The following is a 21968-nucleotide window of genomic DNA, read 5'->3' as shown; positions in this document are numbered from 1 at the left end:
TGGAAAGTATTACAAATGCACAGTCATTAATAACAAAACAAAAGAAGTGTCTAACAGTCAATATGGAGCACTGCTTTCTAGAATCAAATCCTAAATTACTTTTTGTAATAGGTAAACATTTACAATGGATAAATTTAGGCAACATAAAAATGTTTACAATAGCTATACTTCCACTTGATTGTAGTGGGGGGGAAAGCAATTTTCTTAAAACCATACATTATCTTTTATTATGTATGGTTTTTTAAAAATTTTCCTCAATCTCTCCATACACAGGCAAAAACAGGTGTACTGTTTTAACATATTGGAACTTACAAACTTGCTAACTGCCTGAAGGAAAATTATCCCTAAAACATGCTTAACCAGGTGGCCAATTCATCTGCCAACCTCAAAGAACACGGAGATGAACAAGATACACAGACTGTCCCCCACCTGAACTTTCATTCACCGCCATTCAATAACCCTTCTTCAGGCCCCGATCAGCAGATTTCCTGTTAACAATCATTAAATGTCCAAGACTTTCATGATCATCTTCTGCTACAGCAATCTGGGATACGTTTCTTGGGTATCACCAGAAAATGTGTTAGTGCTTGAGGGAAAATATCATGGAAAGACACTGGTCATCCTCAAAAACTATTTTGGCTGAGACTTCCCTGAAAATGGTATTACTGAAGATCGTAAAGCCACCAGGCTGGGCGGCCTGAGCCTTGGCAATCTCATCTGCCACCTTGGCCTCCCTCCAGCACAGCCACCCAGGGAGAGAAAAAAACATAAGCTTAACACCTATTTCTCACTCCTCCAATCTGCATGTACACTAATTCTATTTTAACAGTGGTTAAAAACTGCACAGAACCATTCACACAACATGTTTACCTCACAGATACAGTTAAAGCATCAGGTGTATTTAAATGAGTGAAACAACGAAATAACCCAAAATAAACCTATAAATGATAAAGGACTGCTTCTAAGAGAACTGGATAAAACCAAGTTTTTAATGATTAATGTGCTACATACTTCAATATCAATATCTTTGAATGCTTTGGCACCCAGCTCTGTTTTCTTGATCTGCTCCAAACGCTCACGAACAGTTTTCTTTTTGATTTGTTCATGTTCTTGTAAAATACGCTCCTTCTCTCTTTCCTTTGCCTCCTGTCGCAGCCTCTCTTCCTCAGCCTTCCGTACTTTCTGGAGTTCAGCTTCCCTCTGCTCCAATTCTTCTTTCTCACGCTGAATGTTCAGACTCTCGAGCCGCTCTTTCCTTTCCTCAATTGTCTGACGGCGAGCCAGGATACGCTGATGCTCTTTCCGTGAATTTTTAAGATATGCAGTAACAGCCAACTGATGTTGTTCTTCTTTCTCTTGCTTCAAAAACAAATGCATTGAAAAAATTTTTAAGTGACATGCTAGGGTACTAGGCAGCAAAAAAAATCACTAAACAATCCTTATGCATTATCCTTCTATGTGCTTATGTTTACTAACAGAAGATGACATTATTTCAGACACTAATCCCCAGTACCAAATACTATGGCACTACTCCTATATGGAGTCTTTATTAGCAAAGTTGCTAGGTCAACTTATTTCTGCACCAAATTTACTTCAAAGTGTTCAAGCCAGGAAGAGCACACAAACAAGAAGAGAACTAATTTAAGCAGGAAGGAGAAGTCCCATCACAGTACTCCCTACCTGGGGGGTAATCATCTGTGTGTGGCCCGTTGTTTTATGTAATAATACTCCCATTATTTTATTACCCAGATACCGTATTTACTCCATGGAAGGCAGCTCAGTGATCTGTATACCTGATGAAGACACTGATAAAATACCAAAACTACCAAACACAATTGAATAGGAAATGTATAATAAATCCCTTCTTTCAGACATCATCTCAAACCTTTTTGTGAAAGACAAAAAACAGCCCTCAAAAATTCTGTGGTTCATTTCTCCCAAGATACATACCAGTATATGAGCTGGCTTAATGACTTCAAGTGCTTTTGCAAGTACTGAGGACATGGCTGTTAGCTGATTTCTTATCTGTTCTGAAGGCATGCTTTGCAAATGAGGACCAATTGGAGCATCTTCTCGAGTAGCATAATTCAAATCAGATCCAAAACTAAGGGTCCGAGAAGTGTGGTCAATACGAACCTTTGAAAAGTAAGTGATATTATCAATAGTTAAATATGTATGCAAACAAGAAATTATTCTACAAATGAATGATTTTTGGTAAAAAGAGCAACTGAGTGAGAAATTATCAGAACAATGTTAAATACAAAGACGGAAGATTCACTCAGTAAAGCTTTATAATGGTGCCACCATACCAAAAGCTTAGAAACAAAAGATACATGTTTTGAGTCCCCAAAGGCCACCTCAGAATCCCATTACATCACGTACCTGCAGGTCACAGTGTCTGGCTGCATCTACTATAGCCCGTTCCAGTTGGAAAGCATCAACAAAAGGAACCAAAGAAGTCAAACGAGAAAACTCAATGCTCTGATAAATCTGTGCCACCTGCATAAAAAATACAAGGTTATAATAACACCTGTCATTCATTTAGCATTCTTTATGTGCATTCTCATGACAACCATAGTAAGTAGAAATTACATCCATTTTTTTTAGAAAAAAGAAATTGAAACTCAGTGTATCTACATTAACATCAACAGTTCACTATGGGAGCTAGAATTCCAATTCAAGGCTATCAACCCCAAACTCTATGCTTTGAACCACACCATTCCTCAAAAACATAATCCTCTCAAATCCTAGTTTCATAACACAAAAAAACCCTAAATGCTCATATATTTGTAGATAAAGACCTGCTACTTACCTAATTTACGTGAACACTTTTAATAGCATGGTTCATTTGTCTGAAGGAGACTGGCAGCATTACTATTTAGTTATACTGCTAATTAGCCTTCAACTATTTGTATAGCACATAAGAAATAACACTGCTCACATATAAGAGAAAGCAGGTCAATGAAATGTGCACAAATACTGAAGAGAACATATAATACTACCACCACCAATGAGACAATGGAAGACAAAACAGAAACATTAAAGCCACGTTATAAGCCATAATATTCAAACTTAGATAAGTCAGACTAGAAAACAGTAATATTAGAAGACTGGTAATAATACCTAGTGTTAGCAGGAGAAAGAGCTTTCTCATTCACTACTGGTGGGAGGGTCCATTAACTGAATCTTTTGAGGTGCTATTAAAGCTTTAAATATGCAAACTCTATGACTAATTCCACTTATGCTACAGAAAGTCACTGAAGTATGCAAAGATACACATATATGGAAGATGGTCACTGCTGCAACATTTTCTAATAGCAAAACACCTAGAAATACAAATTTCCATCAATAGCATCTGAATGAATAAATCATGGTAATTTGAGACAATGAAAAAACCATGTTACGTATTAAAATAATAACAGATCTACATTGGCAACCAGGGGAGATGTACACAGGAGAAAACCAGTTACAAATTATATAAAATTGTCTTCAATTCAAATAAATAAATAATAGGACTAATTCTGGCAAGGGTAGAATGTGGGGAGGCATTCACTTCCTAGGCCACTCCTAAGTTTTTTAGTTTTGCATTCAAAACAATCAAAGGGAGAAATTCCAAATCTTATATAACACTTCATTTTATTTTTTTTATTTTTACCTGCTGCAGGAGACGAAGAATGGTGTTGTTCTGCAGCTGTGGGACATATTGTTGCAACTCTGGTTCCTTTTCAGGTTGTTCCCTAACCCAATTTAGAACCTATAAAATTCATTATATTGAAAAAGAATTATACTTCTAACAGACACTAAAAACATCTGTGAAACTTTTTCAATTTTTTGACATACGAAACAGCACAGGATGCAAGGAAATACAAAATGTACTATGAAGCTATTGATACTTGTCTGAAGGTGACTGACAGCAATGGCTAAATTAGACATGCTGCTAATTTACCTCCAAAGGTCTGTTTAGCACATCAGAAGTATCTTTTCTCTTGACATCAAGAAAAAAGACAGTGAAATGTGCACTGAACTCAAATGCCTAGGAGAATACATCTCTTTTAACAAATATAAGTACAAACCGCAAAAGGGCAGGCTGTATCATAATATAACCAAAACTTAAATATGAAGGCTTACCTTTGTGACTCTCTCACAGAGTTTTAGTGGATTAAATTCTACTTCCAGCCAATTGTAAAGGTCTTTTACTTCTGGGACAACATATTGCAGCACATTGAATCTGACCTACAGTAAGCAAAACAAAATGTTTAATTGTTGAAGGGATTTTTCCAACTGGACTCTGAATTGAGCATAAATTATAATGTAGGATTAGAAATCTGGAAAATGATTAAAATATTGTCTAGCTTCAACACCCTTTAAATTTACCAAAAAGGAATGAATACAAAGGACAACTACGCTGAGTCTCTTGCCCCAAATTATGCATCTACCTACAGTGAGAAGTCCCACAAAAATTTAAAAAGGAGCCAAAAACTCTTCATCTACACAATCAAGTATTTACAAAGACAACTCATGTGGCTAACACAGACTAATTTATTATCAATAACAAGTAAAACAACAGTTTACAAATTAACTGTTTCACACAAAAACTATCATGGCTGCATTATTCACAATAGCCCCAAAGCAGGAAAAAAAACTCAGAAAAATGTAAATAGGCTAATACACAGAAATGGTCAAATGGAATAGGGTATGGTATAAGCCATACAAATAAAATTATCCCAGCTCTTACTTCATTCCTACAAAGAAATTATTCTGGATTTTTCATTTAACACCCCCTACAAATAAAGAATATGTTAAGGTAGGCTATCATTATCTATTAAAGTACATTTCTCTTAAAACTAATGACTGCCTTTCTAACAATCGGTCACTTATAATTTCAGTATGTTCCCAAGATAGTGGAAGCATTCTCTTTGTGCTTACAAATTCAGTTATATGAGCCCAAAGCTCAGTTTTCAACCTTGGATGTATGGTGAACTCACCAAGATTTGCAAATGCCTCTTGGCAGTCAGCTAATCTGTTCACCTGATACCCTTCTTTACGGTCATAAAAGGACCCAAATCTGGATGTCCCAATGGCTGGCCCAAGGTTCTTCAAAAATGATCCCTGAAGCAGTATCTTAACAGACCAATTTTAGTATCAAGATATGATGTGTGCAGGCACAGACTCAAGAGATACAGATTATACTTGCATTTTGGCATACTTCTGCATCATCAAAAATGAGAAAAAGTCAAAAACGTATTTGCTAACTGAAGGAACAAAACAGCAGCAGACTCAGAGACTCCAAAAAGAGACTAGCGGTTACCAAAGGGAAGGGGGTGGGGAGAGTTGCCGAAGGGGATTAAAGGGCATTATGATTAACACACATAATGTAGGGAAGTTATGGGGAAGGCAGTATAGCACAAAGATAAGTAAAGACTCTATAGCATCTTACGATGGACTGTGACTGCAATGGCTGTAGGGGGGGACTTGCTAATATGAGTGAATATAGTGACCACAATGTTGCTCATATGAAACCTTAAGATCGTATATCAATGATACCTTAATTTTTTAAAAAAACTATTTGCTAGTAAGACCTCCTCCTAAAGACAATATTGTTTAATTACATTTAATCCTGTCAGTCACATCAAAATTGACAAAAGTTGATTTTTGTGGGCAGTGGCACAAAGTAAAATATAGAGGCAGAGAAAGAGAGAGAAATGTTTATAGATTTAGTTATTTTGAAAAGGTGACTACAAAGGGAACTTGCCTTACAACTGTAACAGAGAAGTATGTCACAAAAGAAAACTGCTGCTATACAGAAAATTTAATATTCTTATATAAATTGAGTGATTCTCACAGAAAAGCAAGGAAGGCCTTTTTTCTCTGGCACCTATCCCTCTATTTTCATCCCAAAGTAATTAGTTGAAGGTATACTACAATAACCACTAAGACTACTGTCGATCAGAATCCCTAAAATCTAAACTCCTCTGGAGTACAAATTCCATTCAAGTAGCACTTGGCCAGGCATATAATATACACTCACATGATAGATTTCCACCGAAAAATTCCATTAATGTAAAACATTGTAAAGATACACAAATCTTGGGCTCTATATTCTAGAACTGATTTAGTGTATGGAATGGGTGAAATCTAAGAAACCTGCATTTTGGGAAGTGCTTCACATATAATTTCACTATAGCCCTGTTTAAGAACCACTGCTTGAGTAACTTAAAATGGGAATTTTAAAAGAGAAGAGTTGGATATATTTTAGTTATGCAGAACCAGGCCTAAGCTACTTCACATTTTTTCCTAGCCTCATCATCTTATTTTCAACACCTGTCAGCCTGATGAATTTTCCTATAGCTCCTGAAATAAACCATAAACCTTCTTGCCCATCATTACGTTTTCTCTTACTGAGTGATCTATATCATTCCTCAGAGCTAGTCTGACACTCCTCTGCTACATCAAATTTAACTCCAGCTAACCCACTAGAGATGAATCACCTCAACTCAACACAGTGCTGGATTTACATTAGTGGTTCTCAGACTTGTCCATGCATCAGAATCCCCTGGCAAAGATTCAAAATTCCTAATATTTAATCATGAATTATACAACCTGACCATAAAGTTTTCTGTTCAAAGCTCTAGTAACGCTCAAACTTTTACCAACCATATCATTAATAAGGCCAATTCGTGTTGGTGGGGCTTGAAGACCTAGCAGTGTTGCAAGGCGACGTTGCTTTTCAACTATAATGCCATCCATATCCAGAAGCCGAGCAATATCAGTACGCTCAGGGGTAATAGGGATGGAAAGAGTGGCCAAAAGGACTCTTGTAGACATTCTGGAGAACAAAATCACAAATCCATTAAATTCATAAATGTTACTTGGTAAGCAGCAAGACACATCTCATTGCTTAATAAGATATGCCAGTGACAGAATACGTACACTACCACGGTGAACTGTACTTCTGTTATTCATCAAAGCTTGAAATTAAAAGAAATGAACCATGCTAAAATGAGTATTTGGAGAATCAGAACTTCATCCACCCACTTCCTATTGTTAACATTTTCTAGCTACAGAAAAAGGTTATCAGTTAAATGGCAGAATAGACACATTTATGTATTACATGCTTTCCTATAGAAGCAACTAAGACAGCTTTAAAAACTAAGGGAAAAATGACAATAAGGAAAAAAAATTACAAGGATCATAAGTGAACACAACTATGGGGGCAGAGGACCAAAGCTAAATTTTAGTTTCCTTAAGATATAAAATACAAGATGAAAATCAGGTTGAATTCAGAGCACCATATGACACTACAGATTGTGGGCTCTGGAGCCAAAGAGTGAAGGACTGGACTCTCAGCTTCAACATTTCCAAGAATGGAACCTTAGGCAAGATACTCAGCTTTCTGAATCACAAGACTATTGTGACGATTAGTAAAATAACGTACACAGAGCTAAACAGCCTAATGTCTGTTATTATAGTAATCTCTAAAAGGAGGGTATAGAGGTACTTTAAGGAAAACAAGTTTTTTCCTTATCTCAAATGTGGGTAACGTAAGAACAATGAACAACATAATGAACACGGTCCTCAACATTTTCAAAGAAAATTACTAGAAACATTTAGTTGGTTCAATGTACTGCTGTAAAGCTGTAAGAAAACAATTTAGTGTATAATAGTATATGCAATTCTAGACATCAAATAATGTAGTCTACCAATAAGAGAAAAAGGATAGTATGTGAGTTGCCTAAATCCAAGTAAAATGTATAAAAAACAAACATGACTGAAAGAAAAAAGTAATGTTTCTTTTAAAAGTGTCTTCAGATTGTTATGCAATAGATCTCTTCTTTATATTAATCTATATATATGTACCCCAAATATGCTACACAGTTAATATTTTAAGTCAGAAAAAAAAGTGACTTGATGGAAGTATTTTTTTAATTGTCTAGTTTGTTCTAATATACTGTTAAGTGAATAGAAAGCTCATACCTCAACACTGTTTTTCCTAATATTCAACTTTCTCAATCAGGCTTTTGGTAGAGTTATCTGACAAATGACAGCTACTGAAGCTCAAGAATGCTGCCCACAAACATATGGAGACATTTTTGGTAGTCACAACTGGAGGGACTGGTACTGGAATCCAGTGGGTACAGACTAGAGATGCTGCTAATAATCATAAATCATACCTTAAAAAGAGGTATCCAACTCCAACTGCCAGTAGTGCAAAGGCTGAGAAAAGCTAATCTAGAACATACTACCATACCATTTAAGATATTCACTTCAAAATTCCAATATTACTTGACTATAACATTCTTACCTTTGCATCTCTTCTTGTGTGAGATTCTTTCTCATTTCTCTAGATAGATGGTAGAGACGATGGAGTGTAGATGCGTGAAAAAGAGCATTTCCAGATTTCCAAAACACAGTTGAGACTTTATTATAGTAATTTGCCATCAACTGAGGTTTAGGTGGTTTTTTAGACAAGGAGAATAGTCCATGAATATCTTCCACAGCTTTGAATGCTTCCTAAAATTAGTAGTATAAAGTACAGTAATTGCATTCTAGACAAAAAAAATCTAACTTAAATCCCTTTATGAAACCTAAACACCAGAACACATAAGTGACAAATAAAATGCCTTCCTGTGTGGTGACTTTTATTCATCTATAATATCTGATGTAATTCAGAAAACTGTCATAATTACAAAAATTCTAAATCCTTAAACTTTAAAGTTGATAAAACACCACTTTAAAAAACCTGGAAGGACGTAATACATAATGCAGAGATTATTTCTGAGTGATAAGTTAATGGATGAACATTTTCTTCTTTTTACTTTCCCATTTTTTCTTTGAGCATGTTTACTTGTCTTCTATAGAACTTTTCTCTCTCTTTAGTTCATCAGGTAGTATTTTAAAAGCATCCCTACAGAAAAGGAAAACATTGTGGGGAGAGAGTGGGATATCAAATCACATATTCACTTGGCTGAAAAACTACCAACTTTTGGTTTCTTCCTCTGTAATTCTAGTTAGATTTTTTTTTGGATCAAATATAGGAAAGCTTCTAGTTATGATTACAAAATCATATGAAAATGTCTTTGTAGAGTTCTTAGAGTAAAAAGGCCACATAGAGATTTCCAGTACCACTGCCATCTCCAATACAGGAAAGATTCACCATGCAAGCTTACTAAGCCAAAGTAAAACTAAGAAATCTAGGGGACAATCTAGTGCAACACTTCTCCAATTATTTTCAGTGAAGCCCAAGTTTTAACTTCCAAAGTGTCATCACCAAAACCTTTATACAGTAAAACTCCTACAAAAATAAAATGGCAAGACAAGCTCAATTTTTAAAAATCTGAGTAAACAGTCACAAAATTACTATAAAATTGCTGCTTAGAAAATCTTTGTAAATGCATATTATCTTCTCTACTTATTTCATCATTGACCAGTAAACAATTCACAGACTGGTACCAGGAACTGGACAACACTCTGAACAGCACTGAGGATAAACTGTTCTATAAGGAAAGAAACTGGGTCCAAAACAGATTACATGATTTGGCCAAGATTTCATAGCAGGCATCTAAGGATCAAAATGGTCTTGAGTCTTCTCCCTAGAACTCTTCCTACTCCACCAGAAAATCTTAAATTCCTTACCTATCTATCGAAATTAACCAACAGGTATTAAGATGAAGACACTCAATAAGAGGGAAAAAAGTAATATGGGGTATCAGTACTATGACGAAAAGTTAACCATTCACAACATACCTGCCACAATTCCATGCTGATAGCACTGTCCAACTGAACAAGCCTGGTTTCCAAATGCATGGACTGGCTCTCTGGATTATTAAGATTGATTGCTGTACTTTGGTTATGGTGGCGTTGAATCTGTGACAAGTGCATTCTCAAATTGTCACACAGCTTACGGAATTCGGCCTTGCGGGTGTATTGGAGGCAGAATTTGAAAGCTATAAGCATAATTGTAAAATATATTAGGTAGTTGCTGGAATAAGTTTTATTTCTTATACTAAAATCAGTTATCCTAAGACTTATCAAACTCATCAACTTTAGAAATAGTCAGTCTTAAGTACTTCAAGTGAACAAACCACCTTTTGGACATAGTCACCAGTCCTGGTTAAGACTAAAATATGGTTCTGGGATAGTTTACAAATGGAAACTATTCAAAGTTAGGACTAGGAAAGACTAACCTTTCAAATACTAAAAATTTTTTTTAATTCTAGTCTGAAATACAATGAACTTTGTTATCTAACACAGAAAGCAGTAAGCTTTTGTACTAATTAAAACTGCATTAATACAAATTGGGGGCCTTTGGTAACTTAATTTCAGCAATTGTGCACATAAATATGCTCTGCCATTAAAAATACACAGTAATTTCTTACTGCAATACTATAGTAGCATTTTTGGTACCCTTTTGCCCTTCTTTAAAAAAAAAAAGAGTATTTCCACTCCAACAGAACTAAAATAAAGGGATGCAATTTAACTTCAAGTTTTTATAGCCACAGTTACCCAAAAAAAAAACAATTTTACTTGTGTTAAGTGAAACTTCACAAATGTTAGCTATGTAAGCAAAAAAGAACTACAGTAAAATATTCTTGATCACTAAGTCACTTATAACTTGAGTAAACAAATAGCATTCATCCCCGTATTTAAAAATGTTGACACAATCATCATAAGGGCACAGAAAGCCAAGAGCCACTCTCAAGTCACATATACAGTTACATAGTTAAAAGGTGCATTAACAGCGTGACAAGTGACACAAAGGAAAGGCACAAGATTAGGAAAACAGACTTAATCCAGTTCTTCAGATTAAAAGTGTATGAGTCATCCAGAAGGCTTAATTAATTCTGTATTTAGCAGTACTGTTTAAGAAAGGAAAAAGTATGTGCTTTTCATGGACTCATATTAAGTCTGGAGCTTTAAAACACCTTAAAATCCCAGTGCACAGTTAAGTCATTTGCCCAAGAATATGTAGAAGTGGAGTTCAAAGTAGAAAAATTTACCAGAAAGCAATCAAAAAGTTATCTCTATTTTTTTAAGTCACCTGGAAAATTCCAAAATAACTCTAAAAGGCCTTTCAGACATCAATGGAATACATTTTATGTAGAATTACCTTAACTAGTAAAACAAATTTCTTACAAATATTTAAATGAATGCCAGTCATCTTTCAATAAGAATAAAAACTATGCAAAATAAGTACTATGGAGAAAAAGTGGTTAACTTTAATAATCTGCTGCAAAATCTATTCTTAAATCGACTCTTTAAAACAGTTCTCATTTTACCTTGTTGGGCAATATCATGATAGAGACGCTCTACTCTAGAATTGTTTCGAAGAAGGTCCAAACACTGTCTGTATGATTCCCACAGGAATTTAACCCACGGAGTTAAAAGTAATCTGTCAGTGCGATCTTGAGTGTCTTCACCACTTACAGCACTCAGGAGAACACTATGAAAGCATAGAACACATTGAAAACAATTTTAGACATGGTTTACTACTTTGCCGTGATTAAAAAAACAAAACCTATTCACAACACCAATACATAATTGTATATCAACTATAACTATACTTCAACAAAAAAAATTAAACAAAACGAACAGACACCTTATAAAATAGTACAAATTCTTCCTACAACTTTGGACACAGTGTAAAGCTGTCACTTAGTGTCCAAGTATTTAAATTATCAATTTGTATTACAACCATTTAAATTAGTACACACCCTCCTATCTGAAGGTTATTTTCCACTTTTATCAATTTTAAATACATGATATTTCTTTCTAATAAACATCTACTTCAAATGGGGATGGAGATACACATGAAGAAAAACACTTAAAAAAAATGTATTAGCAGTTTAAACCATATACCTCTCAGGAGTTTGAATATTATCCAGATCTTCTATGTCTAAGACCATCTGCTGGGACTCTTCTTTAGCAGCTTCAGTTTTGTCTTCTGCCAATTTCAAGTACGCCCTAACAACATCCTCTAGAGATTTGATGTTCACCTAACCAACAAAAACAAAAACTCAAAACACTTTTCCCAACAAACCATAAAATATTTTAGAAGCAAATTTTATGATATAAAATATATTAACTTTGAAAGGTAAACTCTGAAAATTACTAAAATCACTTATTAAACATATAAAACCCAGCTCTGTTCATACATACCTGCTGACAGATGTTCTTATACTGGTATAATCCCTCTTTAGCCAAGTGGCTCTTGCGAAGATCCACACAAAGTTCCAAGTATTTCAACATAATTGGCTCATGTATCTTTTGCCATGTTCTATGTTTCTTACTTTTCATAACATCATACAGAACATCCAAAGCAGGTTGCTTTTTGCCAACCTCAAGAAATTCTGGAAAAGTAATTCAGAATTAAAATCAGATATGCATACCATGCAAAAATCTAAATCTTGCTTTTTTAAATCAACTGTTTAATTTCTGAACTCATTATCCATTTGTTTTTAGGTCACATTTATTTTTTTTTTTACTAGATTAACAATTTATTATAAAGGATATAGCTCAGGACCAGCCTGGTGGGAGGGACACATGGGGCAAGGAATGGAGAACAGGTGGGCCCTCTGCAGGGCTGCTCTCCCCGTACCTCCCCGTGTTCGCAAACCCTGGAGCCTCTTTTTGTTTTTGTTTTTTTTTGCTACTAAATTTTTGTTTAATTTTTTTAAATTATGGTGAAATAAATATAACAAAGTCTACCCTTTTAAGTGTACAAGTTCAGTAGTGCCAAGTACATTCACATTGTTGTGCAACCAATGTCCAGAACTTGTTCATCTAGTGAAACTGAAACTGTCCCCATCAAATAACAGCCCCATCCCCGCTTCCCTCAGCCCCTGGTGCACCCACGCTTCTCCTCTCTGTCTCTGAATTTGGCTACTCGAGACCCCATGTAAGTGGAATCATACGGCATTTGTACTTTTGTAGCTCACATTAATTTTTTACTTCTAATGCTGTGCCAAAATTATCCACAGTTAAAAAAAACCCAAAACCTACCATTATTTCAAAATAGTCTACAGGTAAAATTGTATTTCACTCAATTTCACTATACCAAAAATGTTTCTCTAAGTGATATTAATGTTCCTGAAATTGAAGTCACAAGGGGAGAAAACACTCCCCACCCCAAATGCCAGAAAGTATGACTTCTGTCACAGTGACCAGGCTGATGAAATTTTTGCTAGTTCATTCTAGGACTTCAGGCAGAAAAACATATTAGATTGACTTCGGTTGATACTAGGTTTCTTTAAGATCAGTTGACTCTTTATGTGGCTCTATTTAGGGCGCTTTATTCAGATCACTGTCTACTGACCTATGTATCTATCTTTTGTCAGTACCTCACTGTCTTTGTTACAGTCAAGTCTTGAAATCAGATAATAAGGGTGCTCCCACTCTGTTCTTCAGTATTGTGGTAGCTATACTAGGTCTTCTGCTTTTCCATATAAAATTTATAATTAGATTGTAACCATCCACAAAATAGCCCACTGGGATTTTCACTGGGATTTCATTGAATCCATACACAGTAGACCTTTGAACCACACATATTTGGACTGTGTGGGTCTACTTACGTGCAGATTTTTTTTCTTCAATAAATACATTAGAGAAGGCTTCCAGTCAACAGTAGGCTATCTTCAGTTAAGTTTTTCCCTAAAAAACTTCACAGCAACAGCACTAAAATGACCTATCACACCCAATTTTCATTTGTATATTGGAAATTTAAATCTTACACTACTGTATGTAAGTCAGAAGTTATTCATGGGAGACCCTAACTCCAATGTTGTTCAAGGGTCACCTATTAAGTTTGGAAGAATTGACAATAATATTTAGTCTTCCAATCCATGAGCACAGAATCTCTCTCCACTGATTTATCCCAGCCTAAACATAAGAAAAATATCAGGACAAACCCCATTTAAGAGACATTCCACAATACATCTGACCAGTACTCCTCAAAACCATCACAGTCATCAAGTAAACTGTCAAAACCAAGGGAGCCTAAAGAGGCACAACTGAATATAATATGATATCCTGGATGGGATCCTGGAATACAAAAAGGACAGTAGATAAAGCTGAAGAATTTTGAATAAGTATGGCCTTCCGTTAATAATAATAATGTATCAGTGTTGCTTCATGAGTTGTGACAAATGTATCATAATGATTTAAGTTATTAATATGGGAAACTGTGTGATGCATACAATAACTTTCCATACTATCCTTGCAATAATTCTGTAAATCACAACTTTCTAAAATCATGTTTATTTTTAAAAACTGGGTGAAAAAATTTAGAATGTAGAGCAAAGAAACGTTTACTCTTGTACTACCTTCTAAACCTGAAGGCATTCTTTATGAGGTACTATTTCAAAATCCAGTTTCAATGTTTGATTTTATGTATATTGCTTGTTTTGAAATTCCATCAAAGCAATTAGGGTAAACTAAACACTAGTTTAACACTACAAAAAAATGTCTTAAAACACTACATCCCCATTTTTAAAAATCACTTTTTATTTTCCTAAGGAAAAGAATTTTTGATATTCTTTCATTTAAGAATTAACCTACAATTACGATCAGCATGTATAATTAGCATGTGGGGGGAGGCACGGGGGGACTGTGCAACACAGTGAAGACAAGTTGTGATTCTACAGCATCTTACGCTGATGGACAGTGACTGTAATGGGGTGTGGGGGGGGGACTTGGTGAAGGGGGTAGCCTAGTAAACAATGTTCTTCATGTAACTGTAGATTAATGATAAAATAAAAAAATAAAAATAAAAATAAAGAATTAACCTACAATGTGTAGCACTGTAAGTTATCTACCACATAAAACTGTACCAGGCAAACAAATGATGCAACCTTCATCTGGAGGTCTTACTAGGGCTACAGATTTACTAATTCTCTAATATTTCTTCTTCCAGTTATCAAATCTTTCAGGAATGTTGCTTCCAAACATTCCATCCTCCAGGAAAACTACAAACAATATTCCAACTCCCCAGTACGTTAAAAAGGTTGCAAAAGGATAAATCACGAAACATACTGAAGTATCTTTACATAATATCCTACAACATCCCATATTATATCAAATCACATTCCTCACACGCAAAAGAATACAAACTCCTCTTCAATACTTGAAGTTAATAATCTCAGTAGTAACCCTGCCATTATGAGAGAAATCCATTTTCAGACGAGTCGATTTTATTACCCAAACACTACCAACACCCTACTGAATGAAACGAAAATGTAATACAGCTAGATACCTTGTCAGAACAAGCCTTTCCTATTTTTTGAGAAGACCTACCTATCTTCTTTCTGGAGCACACAGCATACAAAGTTATGTTCTAAAATCCAACAATATTTTAGGCGTTTTTCACAACTTTTTAACACAGTCTCTTTCAGCCAAAAATTTGGAAATTAATGTTTTAAGTTAAATTAATCCTTTACATTAAGAGTATCACAGCAACAGCACTAAAATGACCTATTACACCCAATTTTCATTTGTATATTGGAAATTTAAATCTTACACTACTGTATATAAGAATTGCCAATATGCTTGTAACATGGAAGAGGCACAAAGAGAGTCAAAGCTGAGAGCTGGCCCCACATGGTGTGATGACAAAACTTTCATTTTCCCAGTCTCTTCTATTTAAATGGGGAAGTCGTTTCTTCAGTGTCATTCAAAAAAAAGAATGTCTTGTTTAGGGATAAAACTAAAAGTGCTTTTCACTTCCTAACCAGCCAATCAAAATTTACCATTCCAAATCCCATAGGTTCAAACAAACAAAGCAAACACATTAAAGTGAGTTCCTGTCTTTACACTAATTTATACACAAGAAGGATTTAGTTCCTCTAAATTTCTGATTAGGGGAAAAAAGCATTTGAGGCTGGAAAGAACCATCATACACTAAAGGCACTATTGCATGTTTAAAAAATTGTTCATTTCCAGATTGATATAAAAATGAAATCTGGAATTACGAGCTATAACTAGGAGAGTGGGCATTCTGAGTTTACCATTCAAACACAGTGACTGAAACTATGTACCTCTCCCCATAAAGAATTTAGGTCAGCCCTTCAATTTCACTAGGTAATTTGTGCAACAGACCAAGTAGATATGCTACATTATTACACAATTTGTGGGTTTCATAAGCTGTAAAGTCCAAGTTACAAGACTTACAGGATCAGAACTAACTAATTTAGCACTATTAACAACATAATCTGGAAAAAGGGCTTTTCCAAATGATTTCAAGTATAAATTTCTTGCCTGTAACTGCTGAGCCAAGTTCTCATCTTCCTGAATGATTACTATAATTATTTCCAAAAATGCCGCTCTGATACAGACCCAGGGTCACTTGAAATTTGTTCTACTTAAAACTTGTCCACATTTTATTACAATATTGCAATTGATTAGATCTAAATATGTTTGAGGTTACAAACGTTATAGATAAAACTTTAAAGTGAGATTATCTACACTGAATAAAATGTGCTCTTATCATCCTATTTAAAATTTTGTAGGCAGTGCCAAATGCCATCCATATATATTCTGCTCACTTTGACAGTTTGAGATGGGATCATCTCCCATTCACAAGTTCAAAGGTACAATAATTACTTGAAAGGTAAATCAACTATGCCACAGAAACACCCACCCTGGGGTAGCAGCAAGGAGTCAATACAACCTTTAAAAAAAAAAACTACACAGGTAAAATTTAATCTCATCTTGCCCACTTTAATTTCAGATGTTTTCCCCAATTTGTGCTTCATGAGTCAAATCTATTTCAACTCAGAAAATGTGAAAAAAGATCTAAGATATTACACATCATTTGCCCCTTCTAATTTTAAAGTTACTAAAATAGTTTGTATGAAGATTCATAAGGGAGAAGTGAAGGAAGAAATGAGTAGATCAAATATATAATATTTAGACCATCAAGATTATAAGTGCTTCAGCCTATTAGTGTGGGAAAAAAATGCCTGACTGAAGCAAATGACTGAATAACAGATCCACATTAGCAATTACAGTAGTAATTTCATTCAAGACATTCTGTATGCCGTAATTCTAAGTTTCAAAGCATCAAAAAAATTTTACTAATTTTGCTGCAGTTTATTCAGTAGTGATAAATTTCCATTTCAATCTGTTTTCTTTCCTATCAATTAACATCCTTAAAACTTGTTGCCTATTCTAACCAGTAGATCGCTGGTAGAATGAGTGATCAGTTCTAAGTTGTAGTTTTAATTGTTTTTTTAAAACAATTATTCCACAGAATGTGGAATTATCCTATTCTACAGCCTGTTACCTCCTGCCCAAGTTGTTTCTTTTAATTAAAATAGCAAGCGACAAACACATCTCTGGCCCTGACAGATTATCAGTAGTATTAATTTTACATAATGACTGAAATTGACCTTTTCACAAAAGGAATATTCCAACAAGGTAACAAAATCAACTCCACAAACATAAAATAGTTACAGAAATGCTATACCCATTTACGACATGGGTAAGACCCAAAACTTGTTTGGGTGGAGAGTGAAAACAGCTATGAACACCCTAACACTTAAAAATTGTCAGTGTAAAATCACCCTAAACAAAAAAAAATTTTAAAGACCAGAGACATGTAATACATTTGCAAAAAAATGTATACAAATACAAAAAAAATACATTTGCACCCCCATTATTACCAACGTAATAAATGCCTCTTGAACAGAGCGGGACAGGCCCAAGTTTTCCCAAAAGCACCCGTGGCTTAAGTACACATGTGGAGATAAAAATTGAAGGCAGTAGCTCTTTGGCGAGAAAACGACTGATCTGAAGTCAGAAGACCTTGGTTTTATCTCCTAGCTTAACAACTAACCCCCGCAGTAACCTTGGGTTTAAACCATTCTCTCTCTCCAGGTCTGTTGGGTTATCTGTAAGCTGAACTCTCGCTCTTGCAGTATTAATTCTGTTCCAACTTCCTGCGATTCGAAACAGTCTTTTGAGCTGCCAATACTCAAATGTCAGGAAAAAAAGGAACCAGATAAAATGGGTCAGAGTCCCGAGACAGAAATACATATATAGTGGTGAGGAGAAGGGTAAGTGGACCCTGACCCAGCAAAGCACTGCACCGGACTTGGGAACGGAGGTGTCTGCGGGGAAGGCCTGAGGTGGGACTGCCCGGCTCCCGGCCCCGGCGGGAGGTGGAGTCGAGGTTCTCGCGTGCATTGTCCCCGGGAGGGAGCCATGTTTCTTCTTCCCCGGCACTCCCAGATGGCGGCCGGGGACGCGGAGCCCAAGCAGACGAAAGCCCCGGGGCCTGGAGAGACAGGCGGAGGCGGACAGGGGGAGGGGCTCGGGCGCGGGTAAGCCCGTCTCTGCAGCCGCGGCCTCCGAGAGCACAAGGACGGGGGAAACTTAGGACCCCCAGAGAGACCGTTCCCGGCTCCGCGCCTCCCACCCCACAGCCGGTTGAAGCGAGAAGAAAAACCATGCCCCCACTACGGGTTGGGACAGCGGCGGGCTGGCCGCATCCGCCTCCTCGCTGGGCGGCAGAACAGCGAGAAACAGGCCCAGGCCCTCGACCTCCGAGGCCTCAAGCCGCCCCAGCCCGGCGCACCCCGACGCACCCCGAATCCCTACTCACCGTTGGCGCGTTTGAGGGCATTTTCCGGCCTCTGGAAATAGGCCGGCATCTTGGCGGCAGGCTCAGCTCACACGGCGTCGCGAACTCCTTAGTGGTCCGGGCTAGAAGAGGACACGAAAGGAGACCAGCCCGGAGCTCCACGCGCCTCGCCAGCAGTCGCCCGCGCCCAATCGTCCAGAGACGGGAAGGAAAGAACCACGTGACCCCCGCGCGGCGGCGGGGGCGCCGTCGCCCAAGCCCCGGATGTAGGGGAGGGCCTCCAAGCGCACCGCCCTTTCCCGTGCGCAAGCGCGCTTGCGTCACTCGCGCCCAATGACGTGACCGCAGCCGGCGTGCTCCGCGCCCTGGGGCTCGTGCAAAACTAGCGGAGAAGGGTTGGGAAGGCGGTTCTCAGGATCTCTGACCCCCTCAAGCAAGAATTTGGGTGGGAAACATGAGAATTAGGGTGGGGTCAGAGTTTCTGTCTGCACAGATTTACTTTCAACATGATTTGTAAGGAGTCATATAAAATTATCAGGTCCCTTCTTCCTGTCTTGGCTGAGTGAAAATGCCTAATTTATCAGTGTAACGGAAATGCATTGAGCAGGTATCATTCATTAGCTGCTGACCTCTGGGAAATAGTGGTGACCTGTCACATGACATGAGGAGGAGGGATGCAATACGTAAACAACTAAGCTGGCTTATTTATATTTAGATAAAAGTTAAAAGTTAGTGACAGCGTTTGCCTGGAGAATGGGGACTCAGAGAAGGCAGTTTTGAGTGAAGGAAACAGACTTGCATGATGTTTGAAAATATACGGGAGCGTTGTAGCCTTTACATTCAGCACACATCACAAATATAAGAAAAAAATGAGTGTGAAAAAAACAAATTTTTAACAGGCCCTTTGCTACAGTCTTCTATTAACGATTTTAATGTTCAAACATTAACTGTTACACCTAAAACTGGAAAGCCATATAAACCGAATCTGATCACTCAAGCCTTTGGGATGAAATTAGGTGAGTTCCGAAGAAAAATTCAGAAGATAGCAGTGAAATAAATTGATGCAAATTTACTACCCATTTCATAGTAATGGATGGTAAAAGTGAATTAATGAGGCAAGTACTAATTAATAGAGGAGGAAACCACAGTACACACAAAAAGCATTTCTCCCTCATTCCTTCTGCCTCAGCCTAAAGGTTTTTTTATTTAAATATATCATTATAAAGGGGAAAAAATTTGGGAAATGTAGACATAGGCAAAAAATAAATTACAAATTTCAAAAAGGTTATTTTTGAATTAATTTCTTAATTTTAAAAAAGAGAGTTCTTCCTCCAAAATGCTTAGACCACTCTAAATGTCTAAGTTTACTCCCAAAAAAATAAAAGGCAGAGAGGGTTGAGCAATAGGTACTAAGAAGCTGTAGAAACTGTTTTATGGGGCAAGATCAAGAGACTCTTTGTGTATACAATAATTAAGTCAAAATTAAAGAGCTAAACATAAGAGTAAATACAGCTTGTAAATGCTGTAGATAGAAAACTATTTAGTAGGCCAAAGAGAGATGTAACAATGAACGAAACCTTCACCTAAATATCAGGAAAAGCTTTCCAACATTCTTACCTTTTCATTATCATATCTCAAAGAAAATGGTAAAAGGACCTCAGTGATTATTACTCATTATTTGGTAGACCTAAAACAAGACAAACACCAGAAAATTGGGATGTAAAATGAAATCCAGTATCTCTACATCTCATCTTTTGTTATTTCAAGTTATTTAAAGTGGTAAAATAATAGCCAATGACCATTTAGGTGCACTAAATAAAATCGTTTAGAGTTAGGTACCATATTTGTGAATGAGTAAACGTATAATGTCAATTTCCAAGATAAATTTACATATTAAATTCAATGAACAGATATTCCATACCAGCTACCAGCCATAATGTTAGATGCTCAAGATTAAAAGATGCAAGATGCCTACTTTCAAGATGATTCACTGGTGAAGATAGATGAGTACACAATGAGGGACAAGATAGGAGCTATTCTGGACCAATAGAAAAGCATAATTACTTGCTTTTGATTAATTATCCCTTAGTAGAAAACAAGCAGCCTGAATATGGTAGAAGCCACTTTAAGAATTGGTAAAAGGAAGTGATCAGGCTGATTAAGGCTTTTTTCCCTAACCAAGCAGTTTGTGTGCTATAAATGACTGGATAATTTCTTTAATACAATATTTGGGGGAGGCAGATTTCCAACTTGAGTAAATAAGATTCTCAAAAAAATAGATGTTAGGGGACAACAGAGATACCTCATACATATTTGCAACGTAATATCTTAAAGCTTTAAATCAAGTATCATGTTTTATGGTTTACAAAAATGCTTTCACATTCATGTTTATAGAAAAACTGTAATAAAGGTATTTTTACGGATGAACATAACAAATAGCAGAGAAACTAAAATTCACAGTTATACATTCCTTCATCAAACCACTGTCAAACATATACTATGTTGCAGGCATGAGAAATAAGCACCAGATAGGTAGGGCCAAAGCAGTGAACAACAGACTTGGTTCCTGCCTCTTGGATTGCAGCCTAGGGACACTCACAGGAAACTCTGGGAAAACAGACATTACTCCAGTCCAGGCCCCCATCATCTCTCCAGGCCCATCTCTCACCACACTCAATGTCTTTTAGTGCTTTAAATAGCCCGCTCCCACCTGTAACCCAATGCACGCCATCACCTCTCCTGGAACATTGTTCACCACCACTCATTCCTTGCTCTGACAGTAACCTATTTCTCCTTCAGATTAAAGTCACTCCCTGGCCTCCAGACTAGTTTAGATGCCAAGGCAGTGAGCACCCATAACATCTCTCAGCACTGTTCGTACTTGAATGTAACCACTGTACTTGCAGACTGTAAACTCAGAGAACTGCATTTGTGTGTTCACCATTGTATCCCCAATGCCTGCCAGAGCATCAGGCAGATAGGATACTCTCAAAAAATGCTGGAGCGAAATGACTTAATCCCCATGTAAATATTTATATAAAACACTTTCTTACTATACCTGTGGGGAAGTAACAAGTTTAAAAGTCTGATGTTTGTCTTCTTTGATTCATACAGCATCTACCCACCTACAAGGGAGCTGTCCATATACCTAAGCCCCAGCATACAAATATTACAGAAGAAACAGTAATTTCTTCACCCAAAGCTCCTGGTTGCACTGGTTCTGAACCTCTGGCTGTACTGAAGTTCATTTGTGATTTTCTGAGGCCAGTGTTTAAAAATACCATACTTTCAAACCATTTGATATTGTTTTGATATATATCCCCTCCTCCTCATCCCCTCACTGTTACCTGACCAACACCTGCTAATACTTCAAGCCTCAGCTCCAAAGTTTTCC

At 36.7% G+C, this 21968-nt stretch overlaps 1 protein-coding gene, 2 non-coding genes and 1 pseudogene across 3 annotated transcripts in view; all 4 read right to left on the bottom strand.

The window, feature by feature from the left end:
* The window catches only part of EIF3A (eukaryotic translation initiation factor 3 subunit A), a 33078-nt gene extending 14280 nt beyond the window's left edge, over positions 1–18798 (bottom strand). Inside the window, exons 1-12 of the mRNA XM_017655297.3 lie at positions 18596–18798; positions 12157–12347; positions 11857–11993; positions 11277–11440; positions 9745–9944; positions 8303–8511; positions 6655–6826; positions 4129–4233; positions 3656–3754; positions 2383–2499; positions 1951–2136; positions 1012–1359 (exon numbers count right to left, since the gene is read on the bottom strand). Coding sequence (XP_017510786.3) covers positions 1012–1359; positions 1951–2136; positions 2383–2499; positions 3656–3754; positions 4129–4233; positions 6655–6826; positions 8303–8511; positions 9745–9944; positions 11277–11440; positions 11857–11993; positions 12157–12347; positions 18596–18644 — 1977 coding nt within the window. The 5' untranslated portion in view covers positions 18645–18798. The remainder of the gene's footprint in view (positions 1–1011; positions 1360–1950; positions 2137–2382; positions 2500–3655; positions 3755–4128; positions 4234–6654; positions 6827–8302; positions 8512–9744; positions 9945–11276; positions 11441–11856; positions 11994–12156; positions 12348–18595) is intronic.
* LOC108394032 (adenosine 5'-monophosphoramidase HINT1 pseudogene) lies at positions 6–1003 on the bottom strand (annotated as a pseudogene).
* LOC118971192 (small nucleolar RNA SNORA19) lies at positions 2847–2974 on the bottom strand. Its single transcript, XR_005059525.1, has one exon. It is a non-coding gene; the product is annotated as a small nucleolar RNA SNORA19 (small nucleolar RNA).
* Positions 3892–4020, bottom strand: LOC118971194 (small nucleolar RNA SNORA19). The gene has a single exon (XR_005059527.1). It is a non-coding gene; the product is annotated as a small nucleolar RNA SNORA19 (small nucleolar RNA).
* Positions 18799–21968: the final 3170 nt, after the last annotated feature.

This window comes from Manis javanica, chromosome 7, assembly GCF_040802235.1.
Source record: "Manis javanica isolate MJ-LG chromosome 7, MJ_LKY, whole genome shotgun sequence".
Lineage (NCBI taxonomy): Eukaryota > Metazoa > Chordata > Mammalia > Pholidota > Manidae > Manis > Manis javanica.
Note: the sequence above shows the minus strand (reverse complement) of the source record. Positions and strands in the feature narration are given on the sequence as shown.